The 19,472-nt window shown below is 45.4% G+C and overlaps 2 protein-coding genes across 2 annotated transcripts in view; one reads left to right on the top strand and one right to left on the bottom strand.

Moving 5' to 3' along the window:
- Window positions 1-3,620, top strand: part of bin3 (bridging integrator 3) — a 30,150-nt gene extending 26,530 nt beyond the window's left edge. Inside the window, exon 9 of the mRNA XM_076729787.1 lies at window positions 2,052-3,620. Coding sequence (XP_076585902.1) covers window positions 2,052-2,198 — 147 coding nt within the window. The 3' untranslated portion in view covers window positions 2,199-3,620. The remainder of the gene's footprint in view (window positions 1-2,051) is intronic.
- Window positions 3,488-18,731, bottom strand: acsl2 (acyl-CoA synthetase long chain family member 2). The gene is made up of 20 exons (XM_076729785.1): window positions 18,650-18,731; window positions 10,732-10,982; window positions 10,515-10,629; window positions 10,183-10,247; window positions 9,993-10,094; window positions 9,306-9,405; window positions 8,370-8,548; window positions 8,214-8,246; window positions 7,963-8,014; window positions 7,733-7,806; window positions 7,338-7,415; window positions 7,112-7,246; window positions 6,866-7,000; window positions 6,226-6,394; window positions 6,032-6,120; window positions 5,834-5,950; window positions 5,612-5,755; window positions 5,415-5,516; window positions 5,259-5,330; window positions 3,488-5,170 (listed from the first exon to the last, which is right to left on the bottom strand). Exons 2-20 carry the CDS (start codon window positions 10,978-10,980, stop codon window positions 5,030-5,032), a joined length of 2,151 nt encoding a protein of 716 aa, XP_076585900.1. The 5' UTR covers window positions 10,981-10,982; window positions 18,650-18,731; the 3' UTR covers window positions 3,488-5,029.
- Between the last annotated feature and the right edge of the window lie 741 nt (window positions 18,732-19,472).

The raw sequence follows: 19,472 nt of genomic DNA, 5'->3' as shown, positions 1-19,472 counted from the left end.
CATGTCATTTCCTCTTTGGGACAGACACTGGCACACTCCTAATTAGTAAACTAGATTATCCCAGACCTAATGACAATTATGGAGTTCTATGATGTCCTTTGAAGTTAAAATTAGCAAACTGATCAATCAGCGATAGCCGTCATTAAACATTCCATCCAATCTGAGCTCAGGTCTTTTCTCTTTTAAGTTTAAATCTCATTTTTACCGTTATACCTGGCTTTTGTACGGAGGAAGAGCTCTTTATTAGTCACACTGCATGCTATTTCATTGTCGACATTATCTTAATTCATGCAGCTCACGCACATGAATGAGCGTTTACACATGTTGACATACACACAGCCACACGTGGGTGGCCAGAGGACCACTGGACCTCATCCCCAGCCTTTGTTGCATGTGCTTGGTTTCATCCTCCACTCCCTTCTCTCCCAGCCGTTGTTGCCGCTCAGCTCCCAGCGGCAGCCGGAAAAGGCACAAAGGCTGCCTTTGTTGTGAGCCTTCAGCTCCACTACCACGAGTCCTGTCCAGCGGCTGTCAGTGGGACACTTGGCCTGGCCTGTCCACCTGTACAGATGTTGATGAATTGAGACATTGTCTTGATTTCCTTTTCTCCGTTTTGCATTCTCTGCTACATGTGTTCATTGTCCAAAAAAAAGAAAAAAAACACACACATTTAAAAGATCACTTTCTTTGTCCTTCCTTCAGCTGATTTTCTTTGTTTCCTGAAACAGAGGCCACGCATTGTTAAGGATGCAACTTAAATTATTCATTATTTTTGTAGGCTAAGAGGTCAAAGTGTAACCTCTCCGTATAAATATTAAGCAGCTGGGACTATGGTATCTCATGCCCAGACAGAAGTCATGTAAATTAAAGCTCCACTTTACCCAAAGGCTCCTTTTTTGTATCGTAGGTGGCCACAGTTGTGTGAGGCTGCGTTTACTCCTCGTGGTGACTCGACTAATTGTAATAGTAGCGTGTCTTTGCAGCAGAGGGCACCCAGACACTGATCTGGTGTACATTATCATCATTGGTCATATGGACATTTCCGATGGACCTTTCAACAAGCCACTTTTGGGAAAAAAAAATATCCGCTTTACCCCCACAAACAACAGTAACCTGATACTTATGGCCCACTCATGTGGTTTAGGTGGCAAATATTGGTATAAACATGCAAAGGTCTTTCAGACTGAGCACTTAAAAAGGCTTGTACAGTGCGGTTTAGAAACTTGACTTTTTTTTTTTCCCCCTGTTGGCTGACAGTGTCAAATCTGCTCATGACATGCTGAGACAAACGGTACTTCCTTCTCAGCTCATTCTTAATTCTCATTTCCAACTTGACCTTACTCTGTCATGACCCTTCGCTAATCAGCGAGCATTTCTCCCACTGCTGTCTTGGTTGGTCGTTGCCATTTCGGCCTACAATAGGACACACGTGCAATTTAAGAGAAGCCAACGATGCCCCCTTAAGAGCAAGGTATCGTATGCATCGCTGCATGAATAAATATTGAGATGTGTGTGTGTGTGTGTGTGTGTGTGTGGGTTTCAAGGGGTTGTATTTCCCAGTACTTTCATTCTCTGCCTACTCTTCTGGAGTCTTGTAATGTGATTAAAGTCTATTAATCATCAAAGCAACTCTCTAGGGAGCCTGACTCATGAACTAAGGGGAAGAAGCAGGGGTGGGAAGTGTCAAGAAAGCTTTCAGTGAACACTCTCTATCTCTTGTTCAGATTGGGAGAGAAAAGCAGGGTCACTACCCGCTGAAGTGCTGGGTTTTTGGGGGCTTTGTCGGAGTTGTTTGATATCTGTGGGCTCCCTCTTCTCCTCTCAAATCACTTCTCATTAGCGGGGTTGAAGAGGTATGAGACCAGCAGCGTCCGACTACTGTCAGTAAAAGCAAGCTTAGTTTGTGCGAGTGGAGCAGAGTTTGGACTCGAGTTTTTCCTGAGAGGCATCAAAGAAAGGTCTGCGGATTTGACCCTGTCGCATCTTTATCAGAGGACAGACAGGACTATCTTTTTCACCAAGTCTTTTCCTCTTTCCCTCCTGGCCCCCAGGTGGTCTATTTCACCGAAATGTACAAGATCTTCAGCGAGTTAACAGACCAGATCGACCAGGCAGGGTTGACTGATGAGCAGAGGGAGAGGGAGACCGAGGCCAAGCTCAGCGAGCTGCGTGCTCTGTCCATTGTCGCCGACGACTGAAGTCCGGGAAGGGCTCCTTTCACGCCTCTCTGAACGGATTGCACTCTTTTCGGGCTCCTTCGTGCAGTTCAGACGGACAGCAGTGGCCTTAACCTGATTATCAGCTTGTTTCCTTGCGGCCTCATCAACCCCCTTTCCTCTTGCACTACACTTCCATTTCTCATTCTCAGACTCAAAGCAGCTGAAATGCCACATTAACTAAGCCATCAGCCAAGTGCAACATTATAAGCCAATATGTTGGATTTTTTTAGTAACGGGATGAAACCGTTCTCGTCTGAACTAATTAACAGGGTTACAGTTCTTGGTTTCAGAGATGTCTATAAGCATTTGTTTCTAAAGTAGGAAATAAGTGAGGAAATGTTTTATTAGTCACATCTGCTTTGTTACCAACAATCTGTGAAACATAGTTTTTATTACCCAACTTTGAAATTACAAACACTACAGACTGAATGTTATTTAACGTACTGCTGGTTATCGGCAAGAAAATGTATTTCTGTGTTTTGGCCTTTGCTGGTTGTTAAGTTTAGCTCTGTGCCATGTTGTGTGGGAGCTTTTTACTGGGGCTTACGGGATGATTTTGGTAACATCACCTGTGCATCATGTGCCTGCTTTGTCCTGCCTGTGGACGTAACACGAACGCTAACTTGTGTGAAGTGACATTGTGCCTTTGCAGCGGTGTTGAAGGGTCGAGCACTCAGGCGGCAGAGAGAACGAGTCACCGCCGAGGTCCAACCGCTGTCCAAAACAAAGGCTGGTGCTCCCTCTAGTGGTCTCTACTGATCATGACACACAATATCCTTTTATTCACACCATCCATCATTTGTTCTGCTGTGGTTCAGTTTGTCTGCTAGCAAAGAGGCTCACACATTGCTGGCACTCTGGACAAAGTCCTCTCTGTACCGTCTACACCCTCTACTCGTTTCTGGCTTCTCTAAATTTTGGACCAAATCCTACATCATTGCACTCCTTTGTTTCCACCTTTATCAGGTTCTGCCTCAGCACGATGAACACGCTCTGCTTAATGGGGCTAAATGGTAATGTACACACACGATTGCTCCCATATCATGTTAATGGATTCTTGAGGTGTCATACCAAGAAGGTGATTATTTATTCTTTGACAGACGTTTTAATTTTGAAATAATTGAAGCAAATGCTTAGTCGATTGCTGGTCTTTGTGTTCTGCGATGCAGACTGTTTGAGTTACAAGTGAATAACTGTATTAATGAAGGTGTTTTTCTAAATAATGAAGAGTTAAGTTGTAGCAGTGCTTTATTTTTAACACAACTGAGTACTTTAACATTAGAGTTGGTTTTATTTAGGTTTTAAATGTATTAATATCACAATCTGTTATATGACAATGTCATCAGCTGTCACCTCAATTTGCTAATCAATCATGAAATAAATGAACTGTGAGAAAGGCAACCGCGTCTACAATCTGCATTGTTAACCAATTACCATTGTGTTTTTGACGAGCGTCATATTTCTTAATGTGAATTCAGGAGCAGTGAGGTTTTATTCTGGCAGGAGGAAAAGCGTTGCAGAATTTAATCACACAAAAGAGTTACCATCAAGTACTAGTCTTTATTTCTGTTCACTTTTACTTTACTGGAAATTAGTCAGTAGTGTCCTGTCAACAAATCTCAATATAAGCAGTATTTACAGTTCAGCCATTATTTTTCTTTACAAATCACTGCTGGTTGAAGCCCTCGTTAGTCTTAATGGTTTAGCTTCAGGTGAAGGATTACAAGCCTGACTCCAAAAGACCTGGGACGGCGTGTAAAACATCAAATCCTTACTGACATATAGTCAATCGTAAACAGCACAAAGACAATATATTTAATGTTTTAAAAATCAGCTTCATTGATTTTTGTAAATATCTGCTCATTCTGAATCTGATGCAGCAACACACTTCAATCAAGTCTGGACAGGGGCAACTAAAGACTGGGAAAGATGTGGAACGCTCCAAAAACACCTGTTTGGATCATTCCACAGGTAAACAGGTTACAGGTGATAGTATCGTGATTGGGTATTAAAGGAGCATCCTGGAAAGGCTCAGTCGTTCACAAGCGAGGATGGAGCGAGGTTCACCACTTTGTGAACACATGATTGGATGAAGGATATTACTGCATGAGCTCAAGAACACTTCAGAAAACTGTTGTCAGTAAACAGTTCGTTGTAAAAAAAACTTCTGTTTTAAGTACGTTTTAAACAGCGTCCCAAACTGTTTTTGGAATCAGGTTTGCACATGCTCACACTGAACCAGTTAGAAAAATGCATGACCTTCGAGCTAAGATCGAGGATGCTCATGAGAAGCTTGTCATGGCAAAAAAAAGGGCCCAACGACTGTAAAATACAAATCTACAGTTAATACAAGTTCTATGAGCAACGACACCCCAAGTACACAGAACAGCATCCCTTTAAAATCCTCCAGGAGAAGAACGGGGCAGCGTACGTGTAACATCTAACTTTAAGTCTCTGCAGGTCGTTTCTCAATAACTTCTGTGATTTTATCTCTACAGCTAAACAATAATTTATCATAATCGCCCAGTGAACTGAATTAGTGAAGGACCACAGTGAGACGGGGACGGGGGGGTCCAGAAAAATGGTTTGGTCTTAATTTTCATGTGAAGAGTTAAAACGTTACATGTGCAAGAGGTGGGCGTTAATTAAAACTTCTTTGAAGCAAAATATCAATATTCCCAATACTCCAAAACTGTAGATTTTAGATAAGGCACTGTTGGACGTGTTTTTTTGTCTTCCAGGTCCCTGCCCCATTTTCTTTCCCTTATTGGACACCACTAACCCTCGGGTGAGTCACTGAGTGGCGTCCTTTAAATGGCCGTCTTGCTGTACATGCTCGATATTTGTTCCTGAAAGAATCTGCGGATGTCGGCGCGCCTGCTTTTCAGCGTGGGGGTGAGGAGGCCGTTGGCGACGCTGAACGTCTCTGGATGCAGGTGAATGTCCTTAACCTGCACGGAGAGGAAGGTAAGACACACGGTCACGACAGGTTTGCAGCTCGCAAATGTGAACCGAGACCAATCGGCAGAGTCTCCTCACTTGTTCGAAGGACTTGAGTCCTGCGCTCTTCCCCTCGGCGTTCATGTCCTCTAATACCGCCTTCTTCACATCCTGTCAGATGAAGACCGATGGTCAGCTGCGTTGTATGCGTACAGCCATGTAAAGCAGTCAAAGTTATAAAATTTGGGGACTTACAGGATTCTGGCACAGCTCTTCGTGGGATCCCACAAACCCGCGCTCTTTAGCCCAGTCAACAAACACCTCGGGGTCAGGCACGACTACGCCTATGAGATAAGACTGATGACATGAAACACGAGAGAAAACACAAAGATTTAACTCAAACAGCACAAACGTTTTCAATCTAGATCAACTCATCGTGTAAAGCATCCTACCTGTAAACTGTCCCCGTGCACAAACACCTGCAGCACAGAGACACAGCGCATGTAGACGTTCTCTATCTTCTCGGGAGCGATGTACTCTCCCTGGGACAGCTTGAAGATGTGCTTCTTCCTGTCGATGATGCGTAGCGTCCCGTTCTGGCAGAGGCAAACACACATTCGGTCACTGAGGAGACGACACGTCGCCTACAGACGGATTGTTGTGTCTAATCTTACTGGAAGCCACTGGCCCACGTCCCCGCTGTGCAGCCAGCCGTCGCTGTCCAGAGCCTCAGATGTCCGTTCCGGGTCCCTCAGGTAGCCTCTGAACACACTGGGGCCCCGGATACAGATCTAACAGGACAAAGCCGTGAGAAGTGTCAGCAGGCGCCAGACTGGCTGTTAGTACATGATCGCATCTCAAGACCAGCCCACCTCTCCATCTCCGTTCTTAGCGTAGTAGTTCATGTCAGGGATGTCGACCAGCTTCACCATGGCACAGGGCAGGGGAGCGCCGACGTGACCTGACAAAGACACATCCACATACCTGCTGAGCGCGGGGTTAACCAGCACGGCACAAAAGCTCAACAACTTTAGAGAAGAGAGCGGCGAACCGGACGGGGTCTTACCTGCGCTCCAGTCTCCCGGCATCGAGAAAGTGCAGCCGGCGGTGCACTCCGTCTGGCCGTAACCCTCGAAGATCAGACAGCCCAGGGTGGCTCTGAGGAAGGACAGCACGGCGGGGGAGATGGGGGCCGAGGCAGTCAGGGCGAAGCGCAGGTTACCTCCTAAACTGGCCTGAAACACACGCACAGTATTCATTTAAAAAAATAGTTCATACACAATCATACTGTGGGTAAAGCGAAGTTCCATTTTAACAGCATTTTCAACCTAGACCATATTTTCCCATCTGCACTGACCACACCGAGCCAAAATCTTTCAGCTCTTGCTCGTCTGTGTGCCTGCTTCTCCAATACCCTCCCACAGGACCAATATGCTCTGGGTGATTTTGGCATTGATTGCTGGAATAGTGCTTCTCTTGTAAAGTTTGGATACAGTTTTATTGACTATTTGCAGAGCTGCTGGTCTACATGTACAACTGTATTAAGTACTGCAAAAATATAAATAGTGACGACTGTGGAGTCCTGGATTAACAGAAAATATGTCACTAAAGACCGAAAGCCGGCGTGCCGTTAAATGTTCAGGGTTAACTGGTGACCTACAGGAGCATCATGGGAAAATTCGCTCAGGTGGAAACAAGAAACTGACCTGAATCCTGTTGAACACCAGCTTGTCCCACAGACTGTTGTTACGTACGACCCCGCTGCTGAGCTCCGCCTGCTTTCTCCTCACGGCGTAGTGAAGCAAAGCCCGCCGCAACGGAGAGCTCACAGAACCCAGGATCTTTACAGGAACCAGAGAAAACGTCCCAAAACAGAAACAAGCTTTAAAATATGAGTAAGAATTACAGCAGCCTTCTGCAATAAATGATGAGGTCTGAAAATATCCACTGACCTTGTCATAGATGCGGTTGAGTAAACGAGGCACGACAGGAAAGAAGGTAGGTTTGAGAGTTTTAATGTCATCCATGAGAAGAGAAATGTCGCCTTGGTAGAAGCCAACTCTGGCCCCATGGCAGAACATAGAGACCTGAGACAGAAACAGACCTTCATTTAGAGTTCACACACAACACCACAAAACAAACAAACAAAAAAAAAAGTCTGAGGAGAGGATCAACCACCTGAATCATCCTCTCAAACATGTGGGCAAGCGGCAGGTAAGAGATCGACACATCCTCCTGCCGGATCACAAACGAACCCTGAGAGAGAACGAGGAACAAAATGAGCAAAGCACAGGGGAGAGATAAAGCTCAGGCAGCAGCACACGGCGAAGCCTCGCAGGCAATCAGACGCGCTGTATGGCTTTTTCAACAGCAGTTAGATGGCAGAATCTTCATACAGGGGCAATTAGTTAAAGTACCTCGCAGCGACGGGGGCAATCAAACAGCCAATTAATCATACCATTACACACAGCGGGGAGAGGGACAGTTTTGAGATACAGACACAAGCAGATGGGAAGTGATGCTAGCTGTGAGGCTGTTCTCAATTAGACAAGGAGGTGGAAGTGTAGACAGACCTCCAGGATCTTAATGACAGAGGAAGTGTTGGAGGCGATGTTGCCGTGGGTGATCATGGCTCCCTTGGGCTTCCCTGGATAAATAAACAAGACATTACTGCAGTGCCCTGCGCAGCAAAGGAAACTACAGCGGTGCCATAAAGAGAGGTTGTTAGTGGGCACTGAAGGACACTTGTCTAATGATGTGAGTGAAGGATAATTATGCAGAGTCCAATGAAATCAGACGCTACCTGTGGTTCCACTGGTGAAGCAAACCACGGCCAGATCCTGAGGCTGGGGCGGCTACAGCAGGCAGCAATAAAATAAGAGAATGAGGCTTCCTCCACTCTTAATTTAAGCCATGTTTACAAGTGAGTGTTAATGATATCTTAGGGGACCGGAGCAACTATAAAACTGTCATCCTGGCATTTAGAGGGGGATTAGCTATTTACTGGTACCGGTTTGATGCGGTGATGTAGCAGCTGAGAGACGATAAACTCACCACAGGATCTTTGAGGTTCTGCCTTCCCAGGTCCTAAGATGTGGACAAAGGGGAGTCATGCATTCCAATTTACATATCACCATCGATGAGCAAATTAAAGGGGATCATCTTAAATGAGTTTGCATTACAGGGACTGAGTGCTTCCACCCTGCTCACCATGAGCTGCTCCAGTTTCAAAACCTCCACCTCGCAGTTCTTCGCCCTCTCCACAAAGGCGTCGCTGAAATCGTTAAAGAGAACCAGGCAGGAGAGCGTCGGGGTCACGCCTTTCTCCTTGTTCTCCAGCAGAGACGCTGCCTTCTCCTCCCGGTCGCAGATCACCAGAGAGATCTCCGCTAGGAACCCACCGCGACACACACAGGTCAGCTTTATTGATCCCATGCAGGAAAACTCAAAACTCACTTTGAGAAATGACGTTACCATACACATTAGAAACATCTACTGTGCAAGAATGAAGCATGCAAAAGTACTAAATACTGTATACACCGATACAAATGGTAACTACACAAATAGTACTTCGTTGTGCCTCCACTACTTTTTCACAGACAGTAAAAAAACTTCAATTTCAAAATCAAACCGAATCCAAAATCAAACATTTCTCAACAGTTTTGATGTCACATGAGCCCCATTTACATCAAAAACATATAATCAGCATAAAAAAATACAACACCGTCTTAAAGATTAAACCAGTGATTCACAACCTCTTTGAATTTAACTTCCTTTAACTGATAACATTTGAGTCAGATTTTGAAAGCAGGACTTTCACTTGTAGTGAAGTATTACAGTAGTATTACATATACTACCACTACTGAAGAGAAGCGTTTCAGCACTTCTTCCACTGCTGATTCAAACATAATGCATTACTAATAATGTCCAGATAATTCTTTTGGATTTTATACTTTCTTTACTGGAGCTGCAAACACACACACACAGTTTATAATATTCTGGAAGAGGCGTCGCCACTCGAGTTTGATTTGATATGCGAGGCTGGCAGATGAGCCAATAATATATTCAGTGGTGAAATATTCCTTTGAATACCAATTAAATCTCATTAACAGTGTGTCTGTTACATCTGCATGCAAGCTGCCTCACCCAGGTTGAGTATGTGGACCATGGCCTCCAGCCCCAGCGTGTCGTACAGGGGAACCACAGCCATGGAGTAGGTGTAGCAGGCCAGCTCTGAGATGATCCACTGCCACCAGCAGAGGGAGACAAAGCTGCACGTTAGACTCACCTCCAGTCCTCACAGGCTACAGGCAACTTGTTGAGTTAGGGCTCTAAACGTTAGGGAGTTACACGTCCATGCATTTCATATTTACAAACAAATCTACATTCAAGGAACACGGCTCAGAGTGTAGACTGGTCTGATGAGGGGTGACGAGCTCTGATGGAGCAGAAAATTATCTTTCACTTTCAGTCTACACAGGAGCGACAAATATGGCTTTGCCTGACGGGTATATTAAAAAATGAGTCTGGGAGCAGCAGACATGCTCCAATATTAACTGCCCTGGAGACCCACATCCACCAGCAGCGCTCTGCTCTCAATATGAATAAAGGCAAACACACTTTCAGGGCAGACACAGACAAAAGCGGGTTTTAATATTCAAAATTCAGAGAAAAAATCTGATCCTGGGCTCCAGGGACTGCGGGGATGTGTACCTGAGATTACATCCAGTTCAACTCAGGTGACATACCAATTTGAACTAAAGGGCCGTTTAGTGGATCAACAACATTCAGACTTCTCGAGCATCGCACCACAAAACAGCGACGGGTTCGTACCTCTGGTCTGTTCTGTGCAAAGATGCCCACAAACTGCTGCGGGTTCGGCCGGCAGCCTTTGGCCAGCAGCCCGGAGCCGAGCACCTGCGCCCTCTCCGCCACCTGAAGAGTCAGAGACCATCGTCAGCAAAGAGCAGCAGATGACAGACGTGCAGACGACCACAGGAGGAAATACTGAAACATGTCAGACCTCGGTGTAGGAGATCCACTCGTAGGGCTGCCCCGGCTTTCTGAATCCAAGACACGAGCCGTTTCCTGAGGGGCACGAGAACTTTAACATTTTATTTTTTAATGCGTTCTTGTGCTAATGATTCAGAGTTTGATGTCCTTTCAGACGACTTCAGGGCATTTATGTTTGTTTCTATCAATGGAAAACAATCTAAATATTTAAACTGAGGGAGGACAGACACTATAACACTCAACAGCAGCAACCTGACTGAGTTCAGTGTTAGCCTTCATTTTTTCTGCTCTTCTTTGGCACGATTACAATAAAAATTAGGACAAAGTTCAGTGAACTTCCACCTGCGATCCTCAGGCCTCTCTGGAACATGTCGTAGGCCGTCCTGGTGTCGTCGTAGTAAAACTCCAGCAGTGAGTCATCTTTGAGGAGAGCCGATCGCCTGCAGCTGGGATCTCCCTGCAGAAACAGGCCTGTCAAACAACTCAACGCACTCCTACGCTAATGTCATTCATGCAAGTCTAAACATCTCGAGGGCAACGGCAGCCGCGAGCCACTCACGTTCACAGCTACAGACTGGGCCTGGAGGTCACAGGGAGGACGCATGGGGCGAGGACGGGTCACCAGCCAGTACGCGGTGAGAGACGCCAGGGCTCCTAAACCCAGCAGAGAGGAGGGTGACAGAGACAGGGAGGACAGGGAGAAGGAGGACAGAGGCAGAGACGGCAGAAGACTCCAGAAGTCCTCCGACTCAGAGCCTTTGAGTCCAGCGCTGGAGCGAAGTGACCGTAACCACTCCTGGAAATGCATAGCTGAGAGAGGAGGACAGAAAAAAAAAAGAAGGACAGAGTGAAACAGGAGGAAGTTTTGATTCGTTCACATCACAAAAGCTTCATTGTGCTGCAGCTCAGAGGATGAAGCATCTCCTGCAGAGGGCAGCACCCAGTAAACACGCAGCAGACTGAGGCAGGCGGCCGGGTTCAGTTTGTCCTGTCAGATCACTTCTTAACATCAAGCTTCAGTCTTTTATCCACCTCAAACCAAAAACCACATCACGTTTTACTGTCACATACACAATCACACACGGCACAGCGAACAGGTCGAACAGATAGATGAATAAAATAAAGATGAATCTAACAATGAAATATAAGAGAATGCAGATAAAATTAAAATAATTAGTGACAGATACATCAGAGAATACAACCAATAATTAGAGTCATTAAGCATTAATCTATTGATCAGAGCCAGACAGATCAATTGTCTGGGCCAATACACCAGCTGATATCAGCTAACTGCAGATGTATCATCATGTGTCTGCTGGTCAGTGACGGGAAGCTGCAGTACAGATATGCAAACTTAGGTTTGGTCTGTGTGTATCTATGTCACTATTGAAAAAAACAAAACCGATACTCAGAAATTTGACATCAGTATCAGTCTCAAAAAGCCTGTATCTGTTGGGCTACGCTACTGATTATCTGTTCTTTGTTTTGTTTATCTTTGAAGGACAACACACATTAATCAGCATCTCTGTGAATGAGCCACTGTTAGCCAGCTGGCTAATTTTCATCTGCGGTCCTTTGGCGAAATGTTTTGAAAGCCATAAATTCATAAAATGCCGATAATGAAGATAACAAAGACACAACAAGAAGAAGAAACAACAACAAAACAAGAATTCTCACGACAGAACACAAAGCCAGGCAGAGCCACAGCAAACATCAGCACAACAACAACAAACACCCTGTCAGCACTTACAACGTACAGTTCAGGTAATCAGGTAGTGCTTAAGTCTGTCAAATGTCCAAAAATAGTACAAAAATGCACATTAGAGCCCACGTTAACGTCTTCAAACTCCTTGTTTTCTCCTCCCAACAGTGCAACAAGATTTTCAATTTCAATGATAAAAATCTGAGAAAAGCAGCAAATCCTTACATCTGAGAGGCTGCAAGCAGAGAAACTTTGATTTTTTTTTGCCTGCAGAACAACTTAAATGGTTGTCAAAATTAAAGAAATCAAGCAGCAGCAGCACTTCAATCTGTAAAATATATATTTAGCAGTAAATTCAACTAATTCCAAGAAGCAGCAGTTCAGCACTTGTTATATAATTGGAAAATGAAGTTCATGGTAAATGATTTCAGGATTTTCCAGACATTAAAATCAACTACAACTCTATAAAAAACAGAACTGATTGTATTCCCACAGGATCGTTACTGAACAGAAATTTAGGATTGCACTCATATAACACAGCTGGACTGAAGCTGGACAGAACCGGAGATCTTTTCATAGTTCTCCCCAACGATGATCAAAAATGATGTCCAGGACGCCCCTTTCATACCCAATCATGATACTCTCACCTGTTACCAATCAACCTGTTTACCTGTGGAATGTTCGAAACAGGTGTTTTTTTTTTTGTTGCTCCTGTCCAAACCTGTTTTAAACGTGTTGCTGCTTCAGATTCAGAATGAGCAGATATTTACAAAAATCATTGAAGCTCCTCATTTTGCTGCTCATTTTTAACCGCTAGCTTAAAACTCCAGTGTGTGTGATTTAGTGACATCTAGTGGTGAGGTTGGTGATTGCAACCAAAGAACGCCCCTCGCCTCACCCTCCACCTGCACTTCAAGGAGGATGAGGTCCTCACCCGCCTGGAGCCCAGTCACAAATATGTGAAACTGCAGACTATCTCCTCCAGATCTCAGTGGAATAACAAGGGAGGAAAAAAACCACAGCAGGCGCAAACAGCAAAAAAGAAGAAGGTGTGACGCAGAGGAAATACAGCAGTCACCGAGCAAAATATTACATGACAAAAAGTTGACCTGGTAATTTTTGCATCATTTAGCATACGCTAGTTAGCAGTCAAACTAAGATTTAAGGCTGGGGTTGCGTTGCTGGAATCACACCCTGTGGTGCACAATCACTCCTGAGTCCAAGTTATTCACCAGCTCCATGTCTGACAGGAGGTTGACGAGGCAGTCGGAAATCTTGGAGGTGCTGGAGCCAGGGGGTGAAATCGTGGCAGACAAGGGCTTCCTCCCTGCGAGACTATTGGAGGATCTTGGTGCCAAATTGATCATTCCACCTTCCAAACACCAAAGCCAGTTCAGCAGAGGGGAAACTCGGAGCACCCAGGCTCACTGAGCGAGCAATTAGGCGGATAAAGGAGAACCACATTTGGGATTCACCAGTTCCCCTCATCTTGGCAGGAAGAGCCAATCAGATATGGTGCTATGGCTGACAGCTGATGAACTACCAGGATCCTCTAGATCTCAAAGGTGAGGTCCAATCCTAGGTAGCACGCTGGCAGCCTTCTCAACAGCCACTTGCATCAGACAACTCCTCTTATCACCTGTCAACAGCAGCAGGTAGAGCCTCCCAAAGAATAGGGAGCAAAGTCAGTGGAACATGGAGGTCTCCATGGAAGCTTTTTTTAGTGATCTATAACCTCTGATCATCACTGCAACATTTGAGACTCGACGCTTTTACAAACACAAACACTTAGTTGGCTGTCTGTTATCTAAGCGTGCTCTGAAGATCGTCAACTCTCAACAGGTCAGTGCTGAACTGAAAGCAGAGCACATACCTCCATGATCAAAAATGAATCGCTCAAAAATTAATTTACATCCTTTATCCAACTTTGACCTTTTCACATCTCCTTGAAGTTTGTCACACAATGTCTGCAAATGTGCTTTTAGGCAGAGAAAAGGCGACAGAGAAAATACGCAGTTCAGGCTCTTTGGTTCTCTGATTCAATAAATCAGGCGCATTCAGAGCTACGGTCCTGGTCATGTTCCCAGGTGAGAACGTGTTAAGTGTTCCTAAACAAGAGATGCAAGAGATTGAGGTGATTGACTTTGGATTACTTTTTCCTTTTACTGTGACAATGGCGGGATATTAAAGACTGGCAGGAAAGAGAAAGGCATCATGGTTTGGGTGAAATACGGAAACGAACCCCTGCCTCCATCCATCCACCCTGACCTCCTTCCAACGCCGACTTCCCGTCGCTCTTTACATGATGTGCCTCCTTTGCTTACTGGCAGCTTACTTACTTAACTGAAATCGTGATCTTTTCCTAAAATTTTGGCCGTAAATCTAACCAGACTGGTTTCACAACATTAGCTATGTAACATACTGAACTCGTCACATACATAAGCTCTGGAATGATGCATGAATGAACAAGCTCTGTTCTTAGCATGTTCTCAGGAACAGACATACCTCCCTGTTCAGGCGTGTTATGCTAACAGTGTTAAATCCAGTCTGAGGAGCTCAATTCTTCTAATCCAAACCCTCCAAACTTGTAGCAGGAAGTGACATCACACAAAAGCCTTCATGCAGCTTTTTCCTCACGTGCAGTAGAGCTCCTCAACATCCTCCTGAACATACTTTAATGTTTACCTTTAAACTTCTACCACACCATCCGCCACAGTTAACTCTGTTCATGTGCTGTAATCCAGATGAAACAAAACCCAAAAGAAACAGTGGAAAACATCCGTCCTCGTCTGAGACTGTTAAACACCAGTTTCTGAGGAGTCTGGTTAAGAGGCCGAACCACACTGGGCCACAGGCTTGGCACCGCGCAGAGGGGGGAGAAGAGAAGAAAAGGCCTGAGCTGCATGAGGGGTGAGGGGTGGGAGGGCGGAGGGGAGAGACACCAGGAAGTAATAACGATTGGCTTAACAGAAACAGGCACCGGGGTTACTCTCAGTCATGTCGTGCCTCCCTTTCATTCAGCAGGGAGAAGCCACAGACTCGGGGTGCGTACAGTAGCGAGGGGCTGCTGGTGAGACAGGGTGAGGGGGAGGTCCGGCCGACCAGCCCACCCCCGCGACTCTCTGCCAGAGGCTTTATTGTTCATATCAAAACTGAATGAAAGCAGGAGAAGCAAGAGCTGGAGAGCGACCTATGACCTCGAAGCGAACTGAAAAGCTACACGTCTCCCTGAAACCGCTCCAACAAACCACTTCATCTTCGGCCAGGAGAAGGAATTCACCTCACTGAATAAATCTGCGCTTTCCCACATCCACTCCCCTCCCCGCACACCCCTCAACCTCTCACCCACTTTCTCCCCCAGTACCCAATAGGAGAGGGGATAAAGAGTGATATCATACCCCTCCCTCCTCTTTAACAAGGCCGCTCCTGCGCTGCTCCCCTTCCCTTCACGGGCGAAGCCATGCCACGCTCGTCCCCAGAGGAAGCATGATCTACTCCAAGCATCAATTTATCTGAATTAAACTCAGTTGCCACTTTACACCTGCTGGGGCAACGGAGCAGCTGGTGAGCCCCTTGAGTCCTTTCAGGAGGTAAATAAATGGAAATCAAAGGGCTTTATGAAATGTTACACATCAAAAAAAATGACTGCCCACTGCAAAGAGAGCTTCCTGCAGCCTCTTTCTGCCTCTCCCCATCGCTCCCTCCTCTCTCTCTCTCTCCCATTCATAAAGGCTATTGTCACAGCCCAGACAGGGACCATTGTGCTCCCAGCTTTTACTCCCTGGAAGACGGAAGACAAAAGAAACGGCACACATATGTGAAAATACACTGAGGGGAAACCTGTGTGCCCAACCCTGCTGGAGGAGATCAACCTGAAGGGTTTGGCGGCTCGGCCATAAATTTACATTCAGAGGGCTGTTTGCACACGTGACGCTTGAGCCACAGTGGAGGATTAAAAGCACGTTTGGAGTAAATGATGTTTGATCAAGTAGTTATGTAAAAATGGAAATAAAGTGACATGAAATGGCATAAAACAGCAGAATACAGGTTCAGAGAGAGACGGCAGGCGGGTAACAGACAGCCTGAGGCGGTCTGCATGTCGGTGCTCATTTACTCCTGCTGACAAGCAGAGACAGAGCTGAGAGCACAGGAGATATTCAGAGCTGCAGCGTGCTGTGTGACAAAAACAAGAGACCCTGGAACGCACGAAAACAGAAACCAAAAACTGGTTTTGGAAAAATCTGGCATATAATCAGCTAATTAGAACTTTGTGAAACTGTCAAACGTTATTTGTGCGCGCTAAAACGCAACGAGCCTCGCGTGGCCTCGCGTCTTTGTTCTTTCCTGCGTCTCCTTTTTATTCTTGCTGTCTGGAACAATTCAATTTTCCCAGCGTGGGATCAATAAAGTTTATCTTATCTTAAATTGAGCTGCACAGGTGAAAAGCGTGTTTACAATTTCATTTTAAAAGTGATAAGAGTCCAAAAAAAAAGACCTCATCTTAATTCAGATCAGGGCTTAAATGCAGCTGCAGGAGGAATGCTTCCTGGGTTTGTTGATTAATGCAAAAAGCGGCTTCATCATAAGCTTTTGCGATGATTTTTGCATAATCAGAAGCAGAATGTCAATCATTAAGAATGTATGTTGGCAACCATCACACAGTCAGGTAAAGGCCGCTTGAGTAAACACATAAATAGGAGCCGGTGCAGACAAACGTTCATTTCTTGTTCCATTTAGCACTCTGGCAGCCAGACTGTTCAAGTTGTAGATTATTTTGCAGACTTTTTAGTCGAGCCTGAAAGCGTGAAAAAGCAGACAGAAATGTCTGACCTTGATGATATTCTTTCAGAGCGTTTTTAGTCATTTTGCTGTTAAATTTAAAATATGGATTTGGTCTGCCAGCAGAGCCAGAATTCAATAATATCCTTCCCCCAGAGCAGAAATCCTGCATAGAATAAGCCCCTGAATTACACGAGGAGCGATAAGAGGGTCTGTACAGTAGCCCACAGAGCTTCTGTGGTGATGAGAGCTGGGGAATGTTTCCCCCTGACCCAGAAAACTACAGGAGGTGGCAGCACGAGGAGGGGGGGGGGGGGGGTTTATGAGGGAGAGAGAGAGAGGCGACAGCGTTTTGTACCCACACCAGCACCACCAGCAGCAGCAGCAGCAGCAGCAGTAAAGAACCCTGCACTCCCTCCATGTGCCCAGACGAGTGAATGGTCTGATCGAGGGGAGATGAGGTGAGAGTTACGGGGGGAGAGGAAGGAGGACACGTGAGGCTGACCGGGGCAGAACGAGCAAAAGAGAAAGAATGAAACGCACGGGTGTTTTCCGGCTGTGATTCCCAAACCAAGCGTGAAGAACACGGACACACTCTCGGCCACAATGAAGGGTTTCTTGTCGAGGTGGAGGGAGAATAAATGGGGGCGATCGGGCACACTGCACGTAGAAAGCACCTTCACTTTCCTCCAGATGGCCGGGGTCCCCTGCAGGGCTGCAACTGAAGACTGAGATATCAGAAAGTGGTGAAAAACATTGATCAATTTCCCAAGATGACGGCCTCAAATGTCTTGTTTTGCCCAAAGACAGTCAGTTTACTGTCACAGAAGAATGAAGAAACCAGAAGATGTTCACACTTTAGGAGCCAGAATCTGACATTTGTGACTTCAAACTGACTAATCGATTGTCAAAATAGCTGTCAATTCCTTCAATAGATGACAAATAATCGATGAATCGCTGCAGCTCTGCTCCCCGAGGCCTCAAATCCACTTGATTCTTGAGACAATGCAACATTTGTGCAGTTTTTCCTCCAGCCTGAAGTTTCAGTTTCATTTATCTCAGCAGCACCAGGTTCACCCATCGCTGTACAACTGCGATGTTCCACATTTAGATCGTCTGGCACCACATCTCACAGGTCACTTCTGAATCCCTGATTGTTTGTGTGCGGCAGAGCAGATGATCCAGCCAAACCTCAGCGCCTGGAACTGTCAAACCCTCACAGAGAGAGGATGCCAGAGGGCTGGCATCTGGCCGTGTGGACAACTTCAAACATGTTGCATGGCCCAGAATATGTAGTCATGCAGGTAAAGACAGTTTCAACACATGCAAACCCGAAGCAGGCGCAGGAGAGGCCGTGGACCAGAGTGAGATTTGACAAAGAATGTCAGAAAAGCTCCAGTTCAGGGCTGAGACACTCTGCAACCATAATTATCCTCAGCTTGGACCGGGGACAAAATACCACAGCACTGTGTTTAAGTTGACAGCCAGACATGAGTGCACCCCAGTTCCTATAAAGAATTTGGAAACACACTGCAAAAAATATCCCCAAACCTTCAAGGGCTGCACTTTAAAGCCATTCGACAAACCCTGCAGCACCATGAGGTTGATTTAATTCAAAGCCTCAGCTGAGTAAAGGCACAATGCACAACAAATATCTCATTCAGAGGAGGCATGATTGCTCAGAGTCACCTCATTAAATGTGTTTCCGGCGCCGCTGAGGGGCCCGCAGCTCATCTCTGGATCATTTAAAGGCGAAACTTGGTGCAGTTTGTTAACAGGTTGGTTCATCTTCGCAGCGCCCCAAAGACCACTGCAGCCCCTCAGCGCGGCCGCCTGCACACTCAGCGGCTGCAGCCAAACTTTGTACATTCAGAGCGGAATCTGAGCCTTCGAAGTTCAGTCATGTCTCTGTGATCGAGCGGAAACGACTGAAAACAAACCAAACAACAAACAAACAAATAAACAAACAAACAAACAAAGAACAGACAGAACTTACTTAACGCAGGCCTCCCGTGTCTCCTCAGACTGGGCTCCAAAATCACTACTTCTGAAGCAGATCCATCGAAACCTGGCCACGAGTCAAGTTGCAGATTATACACGTGTATTTCCGGTGAAAGCCTTCAAAATAAAATCTAGCCACATGGACGTATTGCGCGCGTCCCCGTTAAATCCCAAACATAGACAGCTCATTTAAAGAGAATAATTGTGTTTACGACGACGACTACTGGATATGTTATATTTCAACACTATAGCAAAAACTAAATATAAGAAGGAAATGTGATGAAGTAATAAAATTATCACGTGTTGGCAATAACAACGCTGTAACATACTGAATTAGAAATTAGATTTTAAAAAGCAGCAAAGTATTCATCGGAAAATACGTCATTAGTTTCCTGTTTTGAAATGATTTACTATTAGATTTCACTTTTGGGATCAGTTATGCATCCTCTAACCAAGAAACAGCAAGCTTCAAATCTCACGAGTTCCGCTCCATATTTCGGTCTAATCTAATAAACAATCTCTCATAAAAGTGGTCATTCTACTCTTCTCAACAGGCTAGTGTTCACTTCTTTTACAGTTTAATTGATTTTATTTTGAAGCGTGAAACACAAAACTTCCGGCATTCATCTTGCTACGTCTCTGTGACTTGACCCTTCTCTGCAAGACTGGGGCGGCTCTGACGTCACTTCTTCACCAGAGTCATGCATTTTGGGTAGAGATCAATTAATGACGGAACAGTGCGATCCCAGAAAAATCTCACGGTGAGTTTGCAGATTTAAGGGAAGAAGAAGAAAAGAAGAAGAAGGAAAAGAAGAAAA

The sequence above is a fragment of the Chaetodon auriga genome, chromosome 5 (assembly GCF_051107435.1).
Source record: "Chaetodon auriga isolate fChaAug3 chromosome 5, fChaAug3.hap1, whole genome shotgun sequence".
NCBI classification, from domain to species: domain Eukaryota; kingdom Metazoa; phylum Chordata; class Actinopteri; order Chaetodontiformes; family Chaetodontidae; genus Chaetodon; species Chaetodon auriga.
Note: the sequence above shows the minus strand (reverse complement) of the source record. Positions and strands in the feature narration are given on the sequence as shown.